This window comes from Bicyclus anynana, chromosome 18 (assembly GCF_947172395.1).
Source record: "Bicyclus anynana chromosome 18, ilBicAnyn1.1, whole genome shotgun sequence".
Classification (NCBI taxonomy): Eukaryota; Metazoa; Arthropoda; class Insecta; order Lepidoptera; family Nymphalidae; genus Bicyclus; species Bicyclus anynana.
In genome coordinates this window covers 5,007,712-5,022,169 of record NC_069100.1, presented here as the reverse complement: position 1 = coordinate 5,022,169, position 14,458 = coordinate 5,007,712, and the positions used below count along the sequence as shown (strand labels likewise).

At 35.5% G+C, this 14,458-nt stretch overlaps 1 protein-coding gene across 1 annotated transcript; it reads right to left on the bottom strand.

Annotated features, from left to right (window-relative positions):
• Positions 1–1,181: 1,181 nt before the first annotated feature.
• LOC112049808 (uncharacterized) lies at positions 1,182–14,427 on the bottom strand. The gene is made up of 7 exons (XM_024087850.2): positions 14,408–14,427; positions 14,038–14,092; positions 5,480–5,596; positions 4,276–4,551; positions 3,116–3,273; positions 2,147–2,402; positions 1,182–1,346 (listed from the first exon to the last, which is right to left on the bottom strand). The coding sequence occupies exons 1-7, from the start codon at positions 14,425–14,427 to the stop codon at positions 1,182–1,184; spliced, it is 1,047 nt and encodes a 348-aa protein (XP_023943618.2).
• Positions 14,428–14,458: the final 31 nt, after the last annotated feature.

Genomic DNA, 14,458 nt, shown 5'->3' with positions numbered 1-14,458 from the left:
GCCTATCCTACCCCTACCCTACCACTTCCCTATCCTACCCGTACCTCTACCCTACCACTACCCTACCTCTACCCCTACCCTACCACTACCCTAAACCCGACCCTAAACCTACCCTACCCCTACACTACCCCTACGCTTCCCTACCCGTACCCTACCCTACCCTGTAACTTCTCTATCTTACTCCTACCCTTAGCAAAATCGGTCCAGTCCTTCGAGAGTGGTGGTATGACCAAGAGAAATAGAGACTTCTATGCTAATAATATAAAGAGGTAAAGTTCGTGTGGTTGTAGGAGGTAATCTCTGGATCTACAGGACCGATTTGGAAAATTGTTTTACCAATAGAAAGCTACGTTATTTGCGAGTGTCATAGGCTATGTTTGATCTCCATATTCATACGGGAACGGGAACTACGTAAATAAAAGCGCCGGGCGTCATATAGCGGAATTTCTGCGTCTTTTAGAAATTTTGTATTATCTCCGAAAGTAATTAACATACTGTAAAGGGCAAATCTTATCTCCATAATATCCTTGTGATGATTAAATAATTTATTTTAATAAGGATTAAAGTTAAGTTGTATAAATAATGACGTAAACCTAAGTATATAAAATTAATAATTTTTAAAACACAAAAGTTACTATATCTGCTAATATATAGAAGATATATATAGGATATTTGGTGTCGCGGACTTTTTTGTAGAACTTTTAAAGATACATAAAGTACTTTTAAAGATACATTAATTTCAATTTTACACAATAGTTAAGGCAGCGCATGCGAATAAGTCTGTTTAAGAGGATTTTCAGTCCGACCTGTATGACAAAAACTGTGACACAGCTAATATATATGATACCAATATAAAATACTCTAGCACTCCCCGATAATGTAGCATTCTACTGGTGAAAGAATTTTTAAAATCGGAGCAGTAGTTCCGAAGATTACCCCATTTAAAAAATGTGACAAACTTACAAACTTACAAACTTTACCTCTTTATAATATTAGTATAGATAACTAGCCGACGCCGCGCGGTTTTACCCGCGTGGTTCTCGTTCCCGTAAGAGTACGGGTATAATATATAGGTTATAACCTTTCTCGATAAATGGGCTATCTAACACTGAAAGAATTTTCCAAATCGGACCAGTAGTTCCCGAGATTAGTGCGTTCAATCAAACAAACAAACAAACTCTTCAACGGATATTCACCTCTAATTCTGTCGAAGTAACCACCGGAGATGGTTCCTGTTCATCGTTGTTCTGGTCTCCATCTAAGACGTAATGTTTTTGTTCCTTCTCTGATATCATTTGAGATTCTAGAGTATTTGTATCATCGTCTGTTGATGTACTGGCAATAACCTGAAACAGATACCTATCTGTTATAGAACTGTTAGTTATCATACATTAAAGCATTAAGCTATAGGCATCTAGGCCGTGATAACCCCGTGTTAGCCCAGCCTCTGCGTCCGATTCCGGAGGGTGTGGGTTCGAATCCGGTCCGGGGCATTCACCTCCAACTTTTCAGTTGTGTGCATTTTATGAAATCCAATATCACGTGTCTCAAACGGTGAAAAAAAAAACATCGTGAGGAAACCTGCATAACTTTTCTTAATTCTCTGCGTGTGGCAGTCTGCCAATCCGCATTGGGCCAGCGTGTTGGACTATTGGCCTAACTCCTCTCATTCTGAGTTAAGTAGTCTCAATCAAGCTCAGCAGTGAGATATGGGTTGATAATGATGATGATATTGGATAGGATATTTATGATGAAAGCCTTTTCTAACACTTTCAACAATTATCGTCAAACGTCATAAATAACTCCATTTATAAATAAATAGAAAACCGTTAAGTAGGTTACAAAGTCAAAGCGAACAGACAGACAGACACAGCGGCGGATTTTAATTATTATAATAATTGTTATCCCTATATTTCCACGAAATATTGATGAAAATTATGACACTTATTACTTATTTTTTTGTACGAATGGCTATTGGTTATAGAACTTTCGAAATTGATACCTATATTCAGTCGATTCAGGATCCCTACAGCCTCATTAACTCACAAACGTTACAGTCATTACAGTCTTTATAATATTAGTATAATAATTATTGTTTATTATAATTTAAGGACCTATTTTATAATCAAGAAATTATTTATCTTACCGGTATGACAGACTGTCTTTTGACGGTCTCAATACCGGGTGCAGACCCCTGAGGCACCAACAAGGGGTCGATGCAGAGGCGATTGTCCTCATTCTCATTAAACACGAAGAAGGAGTTGGCGTGAGGTGGCAGGAAACGAATCAGAGCGTGTCCACCGGCCACGACCGCGCACAGCAATGCTGCCAACACTGCGACGATGGGCGCAAAGCCTAATCTCTCTACTGGCAATGTGCATTGGGATTTTCTCTCGTCGAACCTACAAATTGAAGATTCTGTCACATCTTTACCTACGAGGATATGGAAACCTATTATAAAATTTCCGAAATTCCAAGACAAAGTTAAAGATTAAACAGTACTACGAGTACATACCCCGCACCGGAAAGCGCAATGTTGGTTGGCCCTCCACTAGATGGACTGAGGACATCAAGCGGGCTACAGGGAGCCGCTGGATGCTCCGCTGGCGGCTCGAGACCGTTTTGTTTGGAAGTCAATGCAAGAGGCCTATGTCTAGCTGTGGTCCTCCATCGGCTGATAATGAATGAAACAGTACTAAATATCTCATACTAGCAGACGCCACGCGGTCTCGCCCATGGGAAAACGGGGATAAAATAAGGCTTTGTTCATCTGGGATAACATAGGATGGTGAAAGAATTTTTACAAATTTGTCAGATGTTACTGATAAAGAATGTGCTCTTCGCGGTACGGGGGTCCAACTTTCCAACTCCAGGCTGAGAATTTTAAGCCCTCCTCCTTTAAATTCCTCAGAAGATAAATAGCTCAGTATCTCAAAGTACGACCCAGAGTTCGAAACCAGGACCTCACGATCCAATTCCACATTCCTATGTCCCTTAGCCACTAGACCAAGGCGGCAGTTAAAGAGCTTATAGGCCAACGTACTGGTCAACCTACTTGCCGACGTGAAGAGAGAGCGTTCAAACTACCCTCCATATTTTAAAAATTAGGTGTTACCAATCATCGACACCGCAGTTCTTGATGCCGTCGCAGACAACGCCGGTTGTGAAGCAGAAGTTGAAGCGGTCGACGGTGCAAATCGTTTCGTTCCTTTTGTTACATCCTTGAGACGGTTTTAGTCGCGCCGAAGTGATTGTCACTTGGTAGAAGTGTGCCTATTAAATTATTAACAATTGATTATTGTAATCTTATTAGATAGATACGTTGTCAGTGTCTTTTCTATAGGAAACACCACAATTATCTGGTGCAGCTGCTGAATATGTTTACGTTGAGGAGTGTCGTAAATATTCGGTTATATCTAAGGATTGCTGGGCGCTAGCGGTTCAAAACCGTTATGTTTGGAAGGTCATGTAAGAGGTATATCTCCAGTTAACGTACATCTGCTGATATTTATGATGATAATAGGGCCAAGCTTGCCACCTTATAACCATTATAAGAGAAGGCATATGGAGAGGAGTTAAGACTCAGTGGGTTTGCTGATATTTGCTGATGGTGATAATATTTTGCCTTCTTAACGATCACTATCATGTTAATAATAACGAACGGGATAAATGTGCTCTCGCACGTGGATGTAACATTTACCAATTTCTCATTTCCAGGCTGAAAATTTGTATTGAAGATTTCTGGAAAGAAATAAAAAAAAGAGCTCACTTTAGCATGGACCGATCCAGGGCTCGAAACTGGGGCCTCGTGATCCGGTCTCGAACCGCCAGCAGCCAGCGTCCCTGCAACCCGATTGATGTCCTCGGTCTACCTTGTGGGGGTCGACCAACACTGCGCTTTCCGATGCGAGGTTGCCATTTCATCACTTTGGGACCCCAACGTTCATCGGCTCTACAACCTATTGCGCCTGCCACATCAGCTTCGCGACTCGCTCGCTGTCAATGACTCGGTCGTCATTTTTAATTCGACCTCGTAGAGAAACAAGCATAACTCGCTCCTTCGCCCGCTGAGTAACTTTGAAATTTCTAATGAGGTTAGCGACCAAGTCTCAGATCCGTATATCATCACTGGCTACACGCACCGTTCAAAGACTTTCGTCTTCAAGCACTAAGGAATTTGCCGAACGCTGCCCATCCGAGCTGGATTCGATGATTCTACCTTTATGGCCATGTCATGGACTGTTAAAATAGTGGCTATAGCTACTACTAACTTACATTAATATCAGTGTTTATACTGCTGTTGTTTTTAAACAAGAACCTCAGGCGATTTCGTACTATAAACGTGAAATATGGTGAAAAAACATCTCCCAACACTAGGTCGCATAGCCTGGTACACTTCGATTTCTTTAAAACGGTCACAGCGTCTCTGTTTACTGCACAGTTGGAGGCAATGGTGGTGGGATAGCGTACCACTACGACAAGGTATTGAGGAGTTTGAGTCACTACTTCCACTATACATTCGTAGTCTAAATCTATCAGGGTCCGTAACACCTGGAAAGTTGTAGGTTTTTTGTTATATACCTTATCTATCATCATCATCATCATCATTATCAACCCATATTCGGCTCACTGCTGAGCTCGAGTCTCCTCTCAGAATGAAAGTGTTTAGGCCAATAGTCCACCATGCTGGCCTAATGCGGATTGGCACACTTCACACACGCAGAGAATTATGAAAATTCTCAGGTATGCAGGTTTCCTCACGATGTTTTCCTTCACCGTTTGAGACACGTGATATTTAATTTCTTAAAATACAAACAACTGAAAAGTTGGAGGTGCATACCCCGGGCCGGATTCGAACCCACGCCCTCCGAAATCAGAGGCAGAGGTCATATCCACTGGGCTATCACGGCTCACTTATCTATACTCTATACTTATAATAAAACTGGTCAAATTCTATACATCAACTTGCAATTTGAGATTTTACTTATACCATTTGTAACACCAACGTTACCGTGGCATAACTTACTACTAGCGCCATCTAGATTTTACAATAAAGGTCAAATTCTGTACATTTTGTACATTCTGTATATTGAAACTATTTTGAAAATTTTTGTTGGGGGGCATTATATAATCGATACTGAAGCCAAAAGTATTTTTTTTCGATTTTTTGTTTGTCTGTCTGTCTGTCCGTGTTTTTTTGTTATAAGGGCATCACTCTGAAACTACTGAATGAATTCAAAAACAAGGGTTGACAGTTTGTATTGGCAGTCCTCCATTATTAGAGTAACAAATCTAAAAAAATGTCCATAAATCATGAAAAAAATACGAAAAACACCTACCACTTGCTTGCCTACTATTAATCTTACGATCTTGGTTGGATACTTGTGGATTTTTTTTAAATTTTATCCCCATCATTTATAACAAATTACTCTATTAATTACTACATTTATTGAATGTTATGCAAGAAGAAATCTTTTACCACAGTGATTGTATCAGACATCCCCATACCGTACGATATATCGAAGCGTAAATGTCTAGAAAACGCGCAATCATTGGTTATATCCTTCGGTTGGTAGAGAAGTAACAGTCCGTTGCCGTTTGCTGTGGCAATTACATGTAACAACACCAGAAGTTCTGATAACATCATAAGCATTATCGCCATGGATGTGGTTACGTGCTGGAACACAATAAAAAAATATTGAAAGTATTGTTATCGCCGCGTTGCAACGACTTGCAGTACGGACGGCTTCAGTGTGCTCGTAGCGTTCGAGCCGTCCACATCTCTTGTTGTGTAATTATTTATGGGTTACTTGGGATAGGCGGAGAGTGACTTGAGTGGAAAAAGGGAGTGTTTGTTAAAAGTCAAAGGATCCTTTAACCCTACACACAACGTTCACAAGTGCGTGACTTCACTCAAGGTAATTTTTTGCCATTCTAGGGTCTTGTCAATGTTGTGAATCATAAACCTTTGTTCGACATTAGTTTTCTTATTTTTGTAATCACTTTTGAGTCTGCTAAAAGTATTTTTCAATTATACCTGTATTAAAGTCCTTCCGAGCCGACAAAGAGCCGCGATAGCCCAGTGGATATGACCTCTGTCTCCGTAGGGTGTGGGTTCGAATCCCGTCCGGGGCATGCACATCCAACTTTTCAGTTGTGTGAATTTTAAGAAATTAAATATCACGTGTTTTGAGACACGTTACAAACGAACTTGCCAAGCTATAACCTACTGATCTAAACGATAGTTTTCTTATAAAGAAGATATTTTCGTAAGTCAGGAATCACAACAAATAATTACTTTTCATCAAATCACTATACCGCCAGAGTTACTGTTAAATTAAAAGTTAAATGTTAATCACAGAACACATCTTTGCACTGAAATCCTACAAGCAAAGCTACTAAGTCAAGTCTGTATGAAGCGAATTAACCATTAGTATTAACCATGGAAGAAGATTAAAATAATGCTTACATGGATAATGAACATTTATTATTTATCAGTACTTGTCATAAATCTATATGGCTATGAAAATAATATAAAAATACTTTTAAAACCATTAAGGTAATAGGGTACACTATTGAGGGTAGATGTAGGAGAGATTCAGTCCCATAAAGCCTCCCCCCCCCCACTATCCAAGGACAAGCGGGTTGCAGAGAACCGCTGGATGCTGGCGGCTCGAGACCGCTGTGCTTGGAAGTCCATGAAAGGCATATGTCCAGCTGAGGACGTCTATCGCTGATAATGATGAAAAAATTTATGAAAAAATTATGATGAAAATAAACCCGAGATATCTTTGACTAAAAGAATCGTGCGAATCTAAGTTTGCCACGTTTTCACGCCCTTACACCAACGTGAACGAAACTACGTGGGTGAAACCGCAGGACGATACTAGTGATCATCATAGATAAAGCCCTTTTTGAATGTGCGTATATCATATCTAAGTTCTATCTATCTACAGAAATTAAAAAGTTTACATTACCAAGAACAAGAAAACTACAAAGAATAAACACACAATACAATGTTAAAATAAAAAGAAGAATCATCAATGACAATTAATTGAAAATGTCACTTTTGTAAATTGTATTACAGTTATTTAATTTTTGATAATATTTTGTTTTTATGTTTATTATTTTGTAATGAAATGGAAAAAAAATATGATGTATTAAAAAATGTAAGTATCAAACAAATTTTTATACAATTTTTCTTACTACGAGTTTTTAACGATCGGCAGTTCCTCGTAGCATAATACAGTTTGTTTTCATACGGATATGAGTTTACCTTTTAATTTGTCTTACATCAATGAAACCCCAATCGCCATTTAGTTTTTAGTTAGACTCCAATGGTTGGTTAACTTGCTTTGCTGTAGCGAGCAAACACCATAACTCTTTCAATCACGCCACAAACAAAACATATTTTATGGAAGATACTTGATATATTACCAGTTTACCGTTCGTGTTTGAGAATAAAAAGTTTGATTTAAATGAAAATTTGATCAAAACTGCCTTTATTGAAGATTGCGATTGGTGTATGTTGAAATGTTTTATAGATACTTAAAAACAAATTTATTGTACACAATAAGAAGCTGAAAAAGCGAAAAAGGATACTGATATTTTTGGTTACAGCAATGTCACGTCGAAAGATTATGAAGAAAATTATGAGAGAACAGAAATCGTTCCTTTAAAAACATGCACAAATCAAAATACGACATGGGAATCGCAAAGCTATTATATAAAAACTCTAGACACACTGTGAATACATACTCAAGGACTTGCTCTGGAGCGTCTCAAATGTTCACGAAGAGTCTCATACTTAAACTAAAGCAAAACATAGCCAATGTGGATTACTATGAAGAAAATGGTACAGTGAAGCGTGATTTAAGTATAGAAACGGACGTTTGTATTATGAGAGGATACTATAAGAAAAAAAGAACAAAATTAACCAATCGTGGTACAATATCATCGAAATCCAAGTATTCTGTTAATGCAACTGAAATAGATACTATAGATGAATACAAATACAATGGCAGTGGTTGTGGCGATAGCAAGGGGAGTGTGGAACTTGGGAACACTCAAGTCAATGTCAATCTTACATCACTTGTCTTACAAAACCTAAAAAAAATAATAAATGAATGGGTCGAGAATTGTTTGCTGGATAGTGACAAAACGATACAGGAAATTGAACCGTTTCTCGATTCATTATTACATAAAATAGATTTACAGCAAAAAGATACAATGTCTTCTTGCAGTTACACTTTAGATACGGATAAACAGGAAAAGCGAAAAGAAAAGCACTCAGTGAAACAAGCTGCTACAAAAAGAAGTTTGAGCGAACCGTTAAGTTGTAAACACTACAGGATTGTGTCTACTCTCAGTGTCCCAAGACATTATCAGAGACAAAAGACATCCACATTTTCCTGGACCAAATTGAATAAAATTCGCCATAGAAAACTTGTATTGTCAACCAATACTTTAAGCAAATATCTGCCTACTTCTTCTAGTTTAAACTTTTTAACAATTCCAACAAAACTTTTGACAAAATATTGCGCTATGTACCAACAAGATATTTGTTCAAAAAAGAAAAGAAAGCCGATTTTTTTAGTTACGCCAGATGACCATTATGGTGTTGAAAATTTAGGGAGCTTTCCAGCAGTAGTACATACCGATAACTTAACAGATAAAAATGATGCACATCACGCAAAAAATTTACCGCCAAAAACTATTCCAAGTATTTATAAAAACATTTATAACAACCTTCTACAAAGCACTAAAGATAATGATGAACAATACAATATGATTCCATCACCTGTCAATGTGTTAGATGAAATTGGTAAATCTACCAATAGACTTCAACAGAGTTCTAATGAAACAAAGAATCTTCATTTGGAGACAGGTAATATTGCTAATACTAGAAATCATACGAAGAAAAACAATAATACAAGGTCATTCGAATATAAAAGATCTAAAGTAATTTCTTCCCCCAAATGTAGAGATTACATCAAGCTAGACATTCAAATAAACGTTTTTTCATCAAATGACTGCAAAACAGTGAAAGGTGAAGAAATCAATACCCTTCAGGGTACACATTCACGCATAGAAACTAAAACAATTCCTACTAATAAAGAAATAACGGCCGATTCAATATCTCATATTCCTAATATTATACAATTACTTGATGGAGCTGTTAGTGAAGCTAAATACATGGTAAGCCCAGAAGTATCTCAAAATAGTTCTGAAAACAATAACCATGTAGACAGTTCGACTGTTAACAATAATGTGCAAGAATCACAGATAGCTCAAGAAATAGGTGAACTAAAATTGATAATCAAATCATTAGCTATTAATACAGAAAAGTTGGTTAAGGACCATATTAATAAAAACACTTTTTTAAAAAATATTTTATCTAAATCCATAGGTTTACAAACTCCTTGCAATGATATTGAAAATATTGTCATAGATTCGGGAATCAAACTTAAAAAAGATCCTAAAAAGAAACGCAGAGAAAACAACCCCCGTCTTATGAAAAGAAGTAGCTCCTATAACATTATAGATAGCGAATCAATATTAAAAGTAACTGATATGACTTCAGCAGCGCAAGGTGAAATTAATGTAAGATGCAGGATAGATAGAGCACTGACTTGTTACTTACCGAGAACTAAATCAATGTACGAAGTATCTATGGGAATATATGATGAGAAATTAGCAGATTGTACAAAACAGCAAGACATTATTAACAATGTGTGCGAATTTAAACCTCATTCATATGATCTAGAAAAAGCTCAACGTATAAAACCCCCTTGCGATGAAGTTACAAGAAGATCTGAACAAAAAATAAACACTTCTGAACTAAATTCTTTGAATGAGTCATGCAAGAATAAAAATTTAGATTCAACTGTTTGTATAAATATCGAAACCAAAGACCTTGATAAAATGGTGGCAATTCGACATACTCGCGTAACACTTTGTAGGGGATGTTTGTATTGTATTTTCCTATGGATTCCCTTGATATTAATTTTATGGTTATTTTATGATCATGTCTTAAAAGATTATTTACCAGAGAGCTTTTCACTGCGCAAATTAATTTGGAATAAAGAAACTTTCATTAATGAGTCATATTTTCGTCTTAAGCTTGCTGATCTGGGTTTTTAATGAAATGAAACATAATCAATATTTTTTTAAATATTTGCTTATGCTCTGTGTGCTATTGTAATAAAATTATTTCGTTGGATTCAAAACCTGCTTGTATTTCTAAATTTAAGAATACCCAAGAGAATCGGAAGACGTATATCTCTGGCATTCGCAGCCTTAACGTAGGCGTCTACATATCCGTATCGTTCGTATGGGATGCATTATTAATTTTACGGTAAATAAAATCCGTTCCATGCGATCCGTACGATGTGGATCAGTGGACGCACTTGTACGACTTTCCACACAAAGGAATACTAGGATCCGTTTGATGTCATGCGTCTGATACGTACGAGGCAGATCTGTGGACGCCTACCATCAGTGACCAATTTTACGAACTTGTAGGTTATCCGATATTTAATAACTATAGTTCTTTTTATGTTTATTATAAAAAACATGAATTCATTAAGAAACTGCACTGACTCGTGTCTTACTTTAAAACACTTTTTACTTTAAATCGGCTTTGATAAGATATTGGATGTAATAAAAGATGTTAGAGGTTAAGGATGTTTGTGGACGTTATCACTTAAAATAGGATGCATATTGCATCGTTATCACTTAAAATAGGATGCATCCTATTTTAAGTGATAACGTATGACGACTAAATTGTTTAGTCGATTTCAATGTAATTTTTTTTTATGAAAACAATTAATAAAAAAGTTTTGAATTTCAGAACGATTCTTCGATAGTTAGACATACCTTGTTTTATGAAGACGCAGAAAGTTCGCAGGCCATGCTTCTACCATAAGTAAGTACTATAGCCAATTACGTAGTTTCAACTGTAGTGGTTTTTGAAGATAGCAAGTTTCAGAGGCCCAGACCCTCAACCGTCTTCGTCATACCCACCACCATTGGTAAGCCTTTATGGCTTCAGATCACGAGGTCCTAGCAAGCTGTATTACTAAATACTGAGATTTTCTAAGAATTCTTCAGTAAACATTTTTAACCCGGAGAGCATGTTCAAAGACATCAGATAGTTTGTCTGGGTATAGCACACTCTTTAAATAAGTTTTATCTATTTTGATGTAACTAATCATTATCTATAGCTGCCATTAGATTAAACGATCCTTTGATATTAGACTTAATTACATTAACGCCGCTAAAAAGCGAATTTTAACGATAGCTTTTTAGCGATAACAAACAGAGCGAAAGAGTGACATTGGCTCTTAGTGTCGCCACCATTGCCGTATTGAGGAGATACTCTTTAGATTCTTGAAACTAAACAATATCATATAAAATAAAACTGTTTGAATTGAAAACTGTGAGTCTCTCACAGTTTTCAATTTCATTCGTCAAAATTTTGTTCAAATCTGCCTATTTCAAAATACGTGAGCGCTGAAAAGTACATTTTATATCATATTTATTTATGTTTTAGAGTTCACACTACAACAAACTAAGCTAAAATGGATACTGATATCAAAAAAACTAAAGAGGACAAAATTAATACAAGTGATTCTTATAAATATTTTAATATTTCATTGGCACAGAATACCGATGTTAACAACTCTCATGACTTGTACAATGTAACTCCTATTGAAAGTAAAACCAAAATCTCTGTGGATAGATTACAATCTTTAATCACTTTATCAAATACTACAATTCAAAACCAACGATTATCTACTAGTATAAACTTGAGTAACTACAAAATATATTCTAACAAAATGCCCGTTTTTCTCAAAGATGTAGTTGAAAATACTTATAATAATAACTCATGGACAACTGAAGTATTATTTGATGCACCTAAGCGCTGCAAGAAGTCGCAGAACAGAATATCGTCATTGACCAAGCGAAAATCGCAAAAATACACACGTTTGTTTAGACGACAGATTGTTCACTTCAAATCTAAACATCCAGAAAAAAAAATAAGAAGAAAATGTTATGCCTATTATGATAAATTTAAAAGAAATTGTCCCAATCTCAGGCGATTTCAACAAGATTTGTGTATTGATTTAGTTTTAAAAGGTGCCTCTGTATCAATAATGTTGAAAAAAGTTTCAGGTAAAAAAAACTTATTAGATGAAGTTGACGAAATATTTTTTAAAGATATCCGCCTAAATCAGATGTTAGAAATAAATCCGAGTGAAGATACTTTGACTCGAATAAATAGCGAATCGTCCCAAAATGACAGCATTCACACAAAAACTGCAGTATCAGTCGTTGAAATTTCAACAAAAGTATTTGACATAGAAGCAATATCGACACATACTATAATACAAACTCAAAGTACGATTTCAGAATCATCAAAGCAATCAAATGAAACATATATTAGTTATGAAAATGAAAAACATCTTTTATGTGACAGGAAAGAAGACAAAACTATGCCTACTACTATTTTTAACACAGATACTATAACGGTAGCAGTAGCACAAATTAATAACACAGCTAATTATAAATATAAAACAGCCATTAGTAGTGACCAAAGTCAAGAGTTAATGTTGTACAAAGAAAACTTAACTAGCGCTGAAAGTTTCATGACTCAATCAGATACTTTAGATTCAAAATCTTCTGTCGATATTTCTGGAACTAATACACATACAATAGAAAACAATCCAGATGAAACATGCATTATGCTTACTGATTTAGTTCAAACTTTTGACAAGAGCAGTAACAGTGATACTCTTTTTGTTGGAAACACAAACTCTTATTTTAAGAACAATTCTGATTCTTTAAAATATATATGTTCTAATCAAACTCTTACACCTTCATCCGAATTAACTAATCAAACAGAACCATGTAACATTTATTTTCAACCATCTTGTACAGATGAAATTAAACCTACATTCTTAGACACTATAATCAATGTAGGGATATTTAAACTTCCCGTTAGTAATTCCAAAAAAGAATATAATACAGAAAACTCTAACAATGTCATCTTAATTGACGAATTGAGAAAAATCCCACTACTACAAGCAATGCCAGTATCGGATAAATATTCCAAAAAAGTCATTCAAAAGTCATTTAGCGTAGATAATGAAGGCGATCGTCAAAAAAATATTTTGCCCAATAAAGATACCATCAGATCAATAATAACAGGGTCAGAACAACCAGAGAAGAAACCTTGCTCTGAAGAATTTCGTAGCTACGCACCGTCTCCAGATGTCTGGGAAAAATTGATTATCTTCCTAGATTTGTCAATGAGAAGAATGGAGAATTCATTGGTACAAAAAATCGGTAATGAGTTGAAAAACTCATTGGATAAATTTGAAAAATATTTCCCTTTTGCAACGTTAGATGAAAATGATTACATATCGAAATTAAATATGTACAAAATGAAAAATAAAACTAATTTGTGTACTATGGAATCTGGTGAGTTAACTTTTGCGGATGTATCAATGCAGTGTGGTTTAGTTGACAAAGAATTGATAGACGAATTGATGTCTAAAATAAATTTCGAAGAACATGGAACTGTAGAAAGTCCTGTAAAAGTTGTTAAAAGTAAAATAAGGATCAGGAAAGTGTGTGATTCATTTGAAGTTCTTAAGCCCCCTATAATACCTTGTACGTCAAAATCACATGGAGATTCATTGTTATCATCAGAAGTTGTTAGTGTTAAGAAGTCAAGAGACCGCCGACATCGCATGCGTTTATCTAAACCCTTGCTTTTTATAAAAGCCAATATACTTATTATAACTAGTGTGCCAGCGTTCTTTGTCTCGATATTTCTTGTGTATAATTTTTTTGTGTTGTTACTGTGAAGTTAACTTTTAACATCCTAATAAATGATAATCAATTATAACTGAATACCTATAGAGAAAAATCTACGTCTAATACTTTGTATTCCGAGTCATAACGTCATTCAACTAAGTCAACTAAGGTACCTACCTGTGTAAATACCAGATACTATTTGAATGTAAAAATAGATACTCGAGTCAGACCGCAGGTAAAAAGGTAGGTTAATAAAAAAAGTGTGAAACTCAATATTTTATTTTTTGCATTTAATAAATTATTTATTTTTATATTTTTGTTTTATTAAAACGTTTATCCTTTTTTATTGTTATTGCAAATATTGATTCTTCTAAAATTTTGCTATTTTTACTTTGAAAAAAAGCATTTTGCCTTGATTGTTTTCTATACATAGCATTCAAAATTAAAGATATTTATTATAACAGGGGTACCCTAAAATGTATTAAGTATAATATTGTTTTCATGTGTTACGTATGTATCTATGTTTGTTAGATTTTAGTTTTTTTTACAAGAATTTCTAAATAACCAATTTTCGGATGATTACGGTATCGTTAGAACACTCATTCCGAAGTATGGCTACAATTTTTGGGCAGAA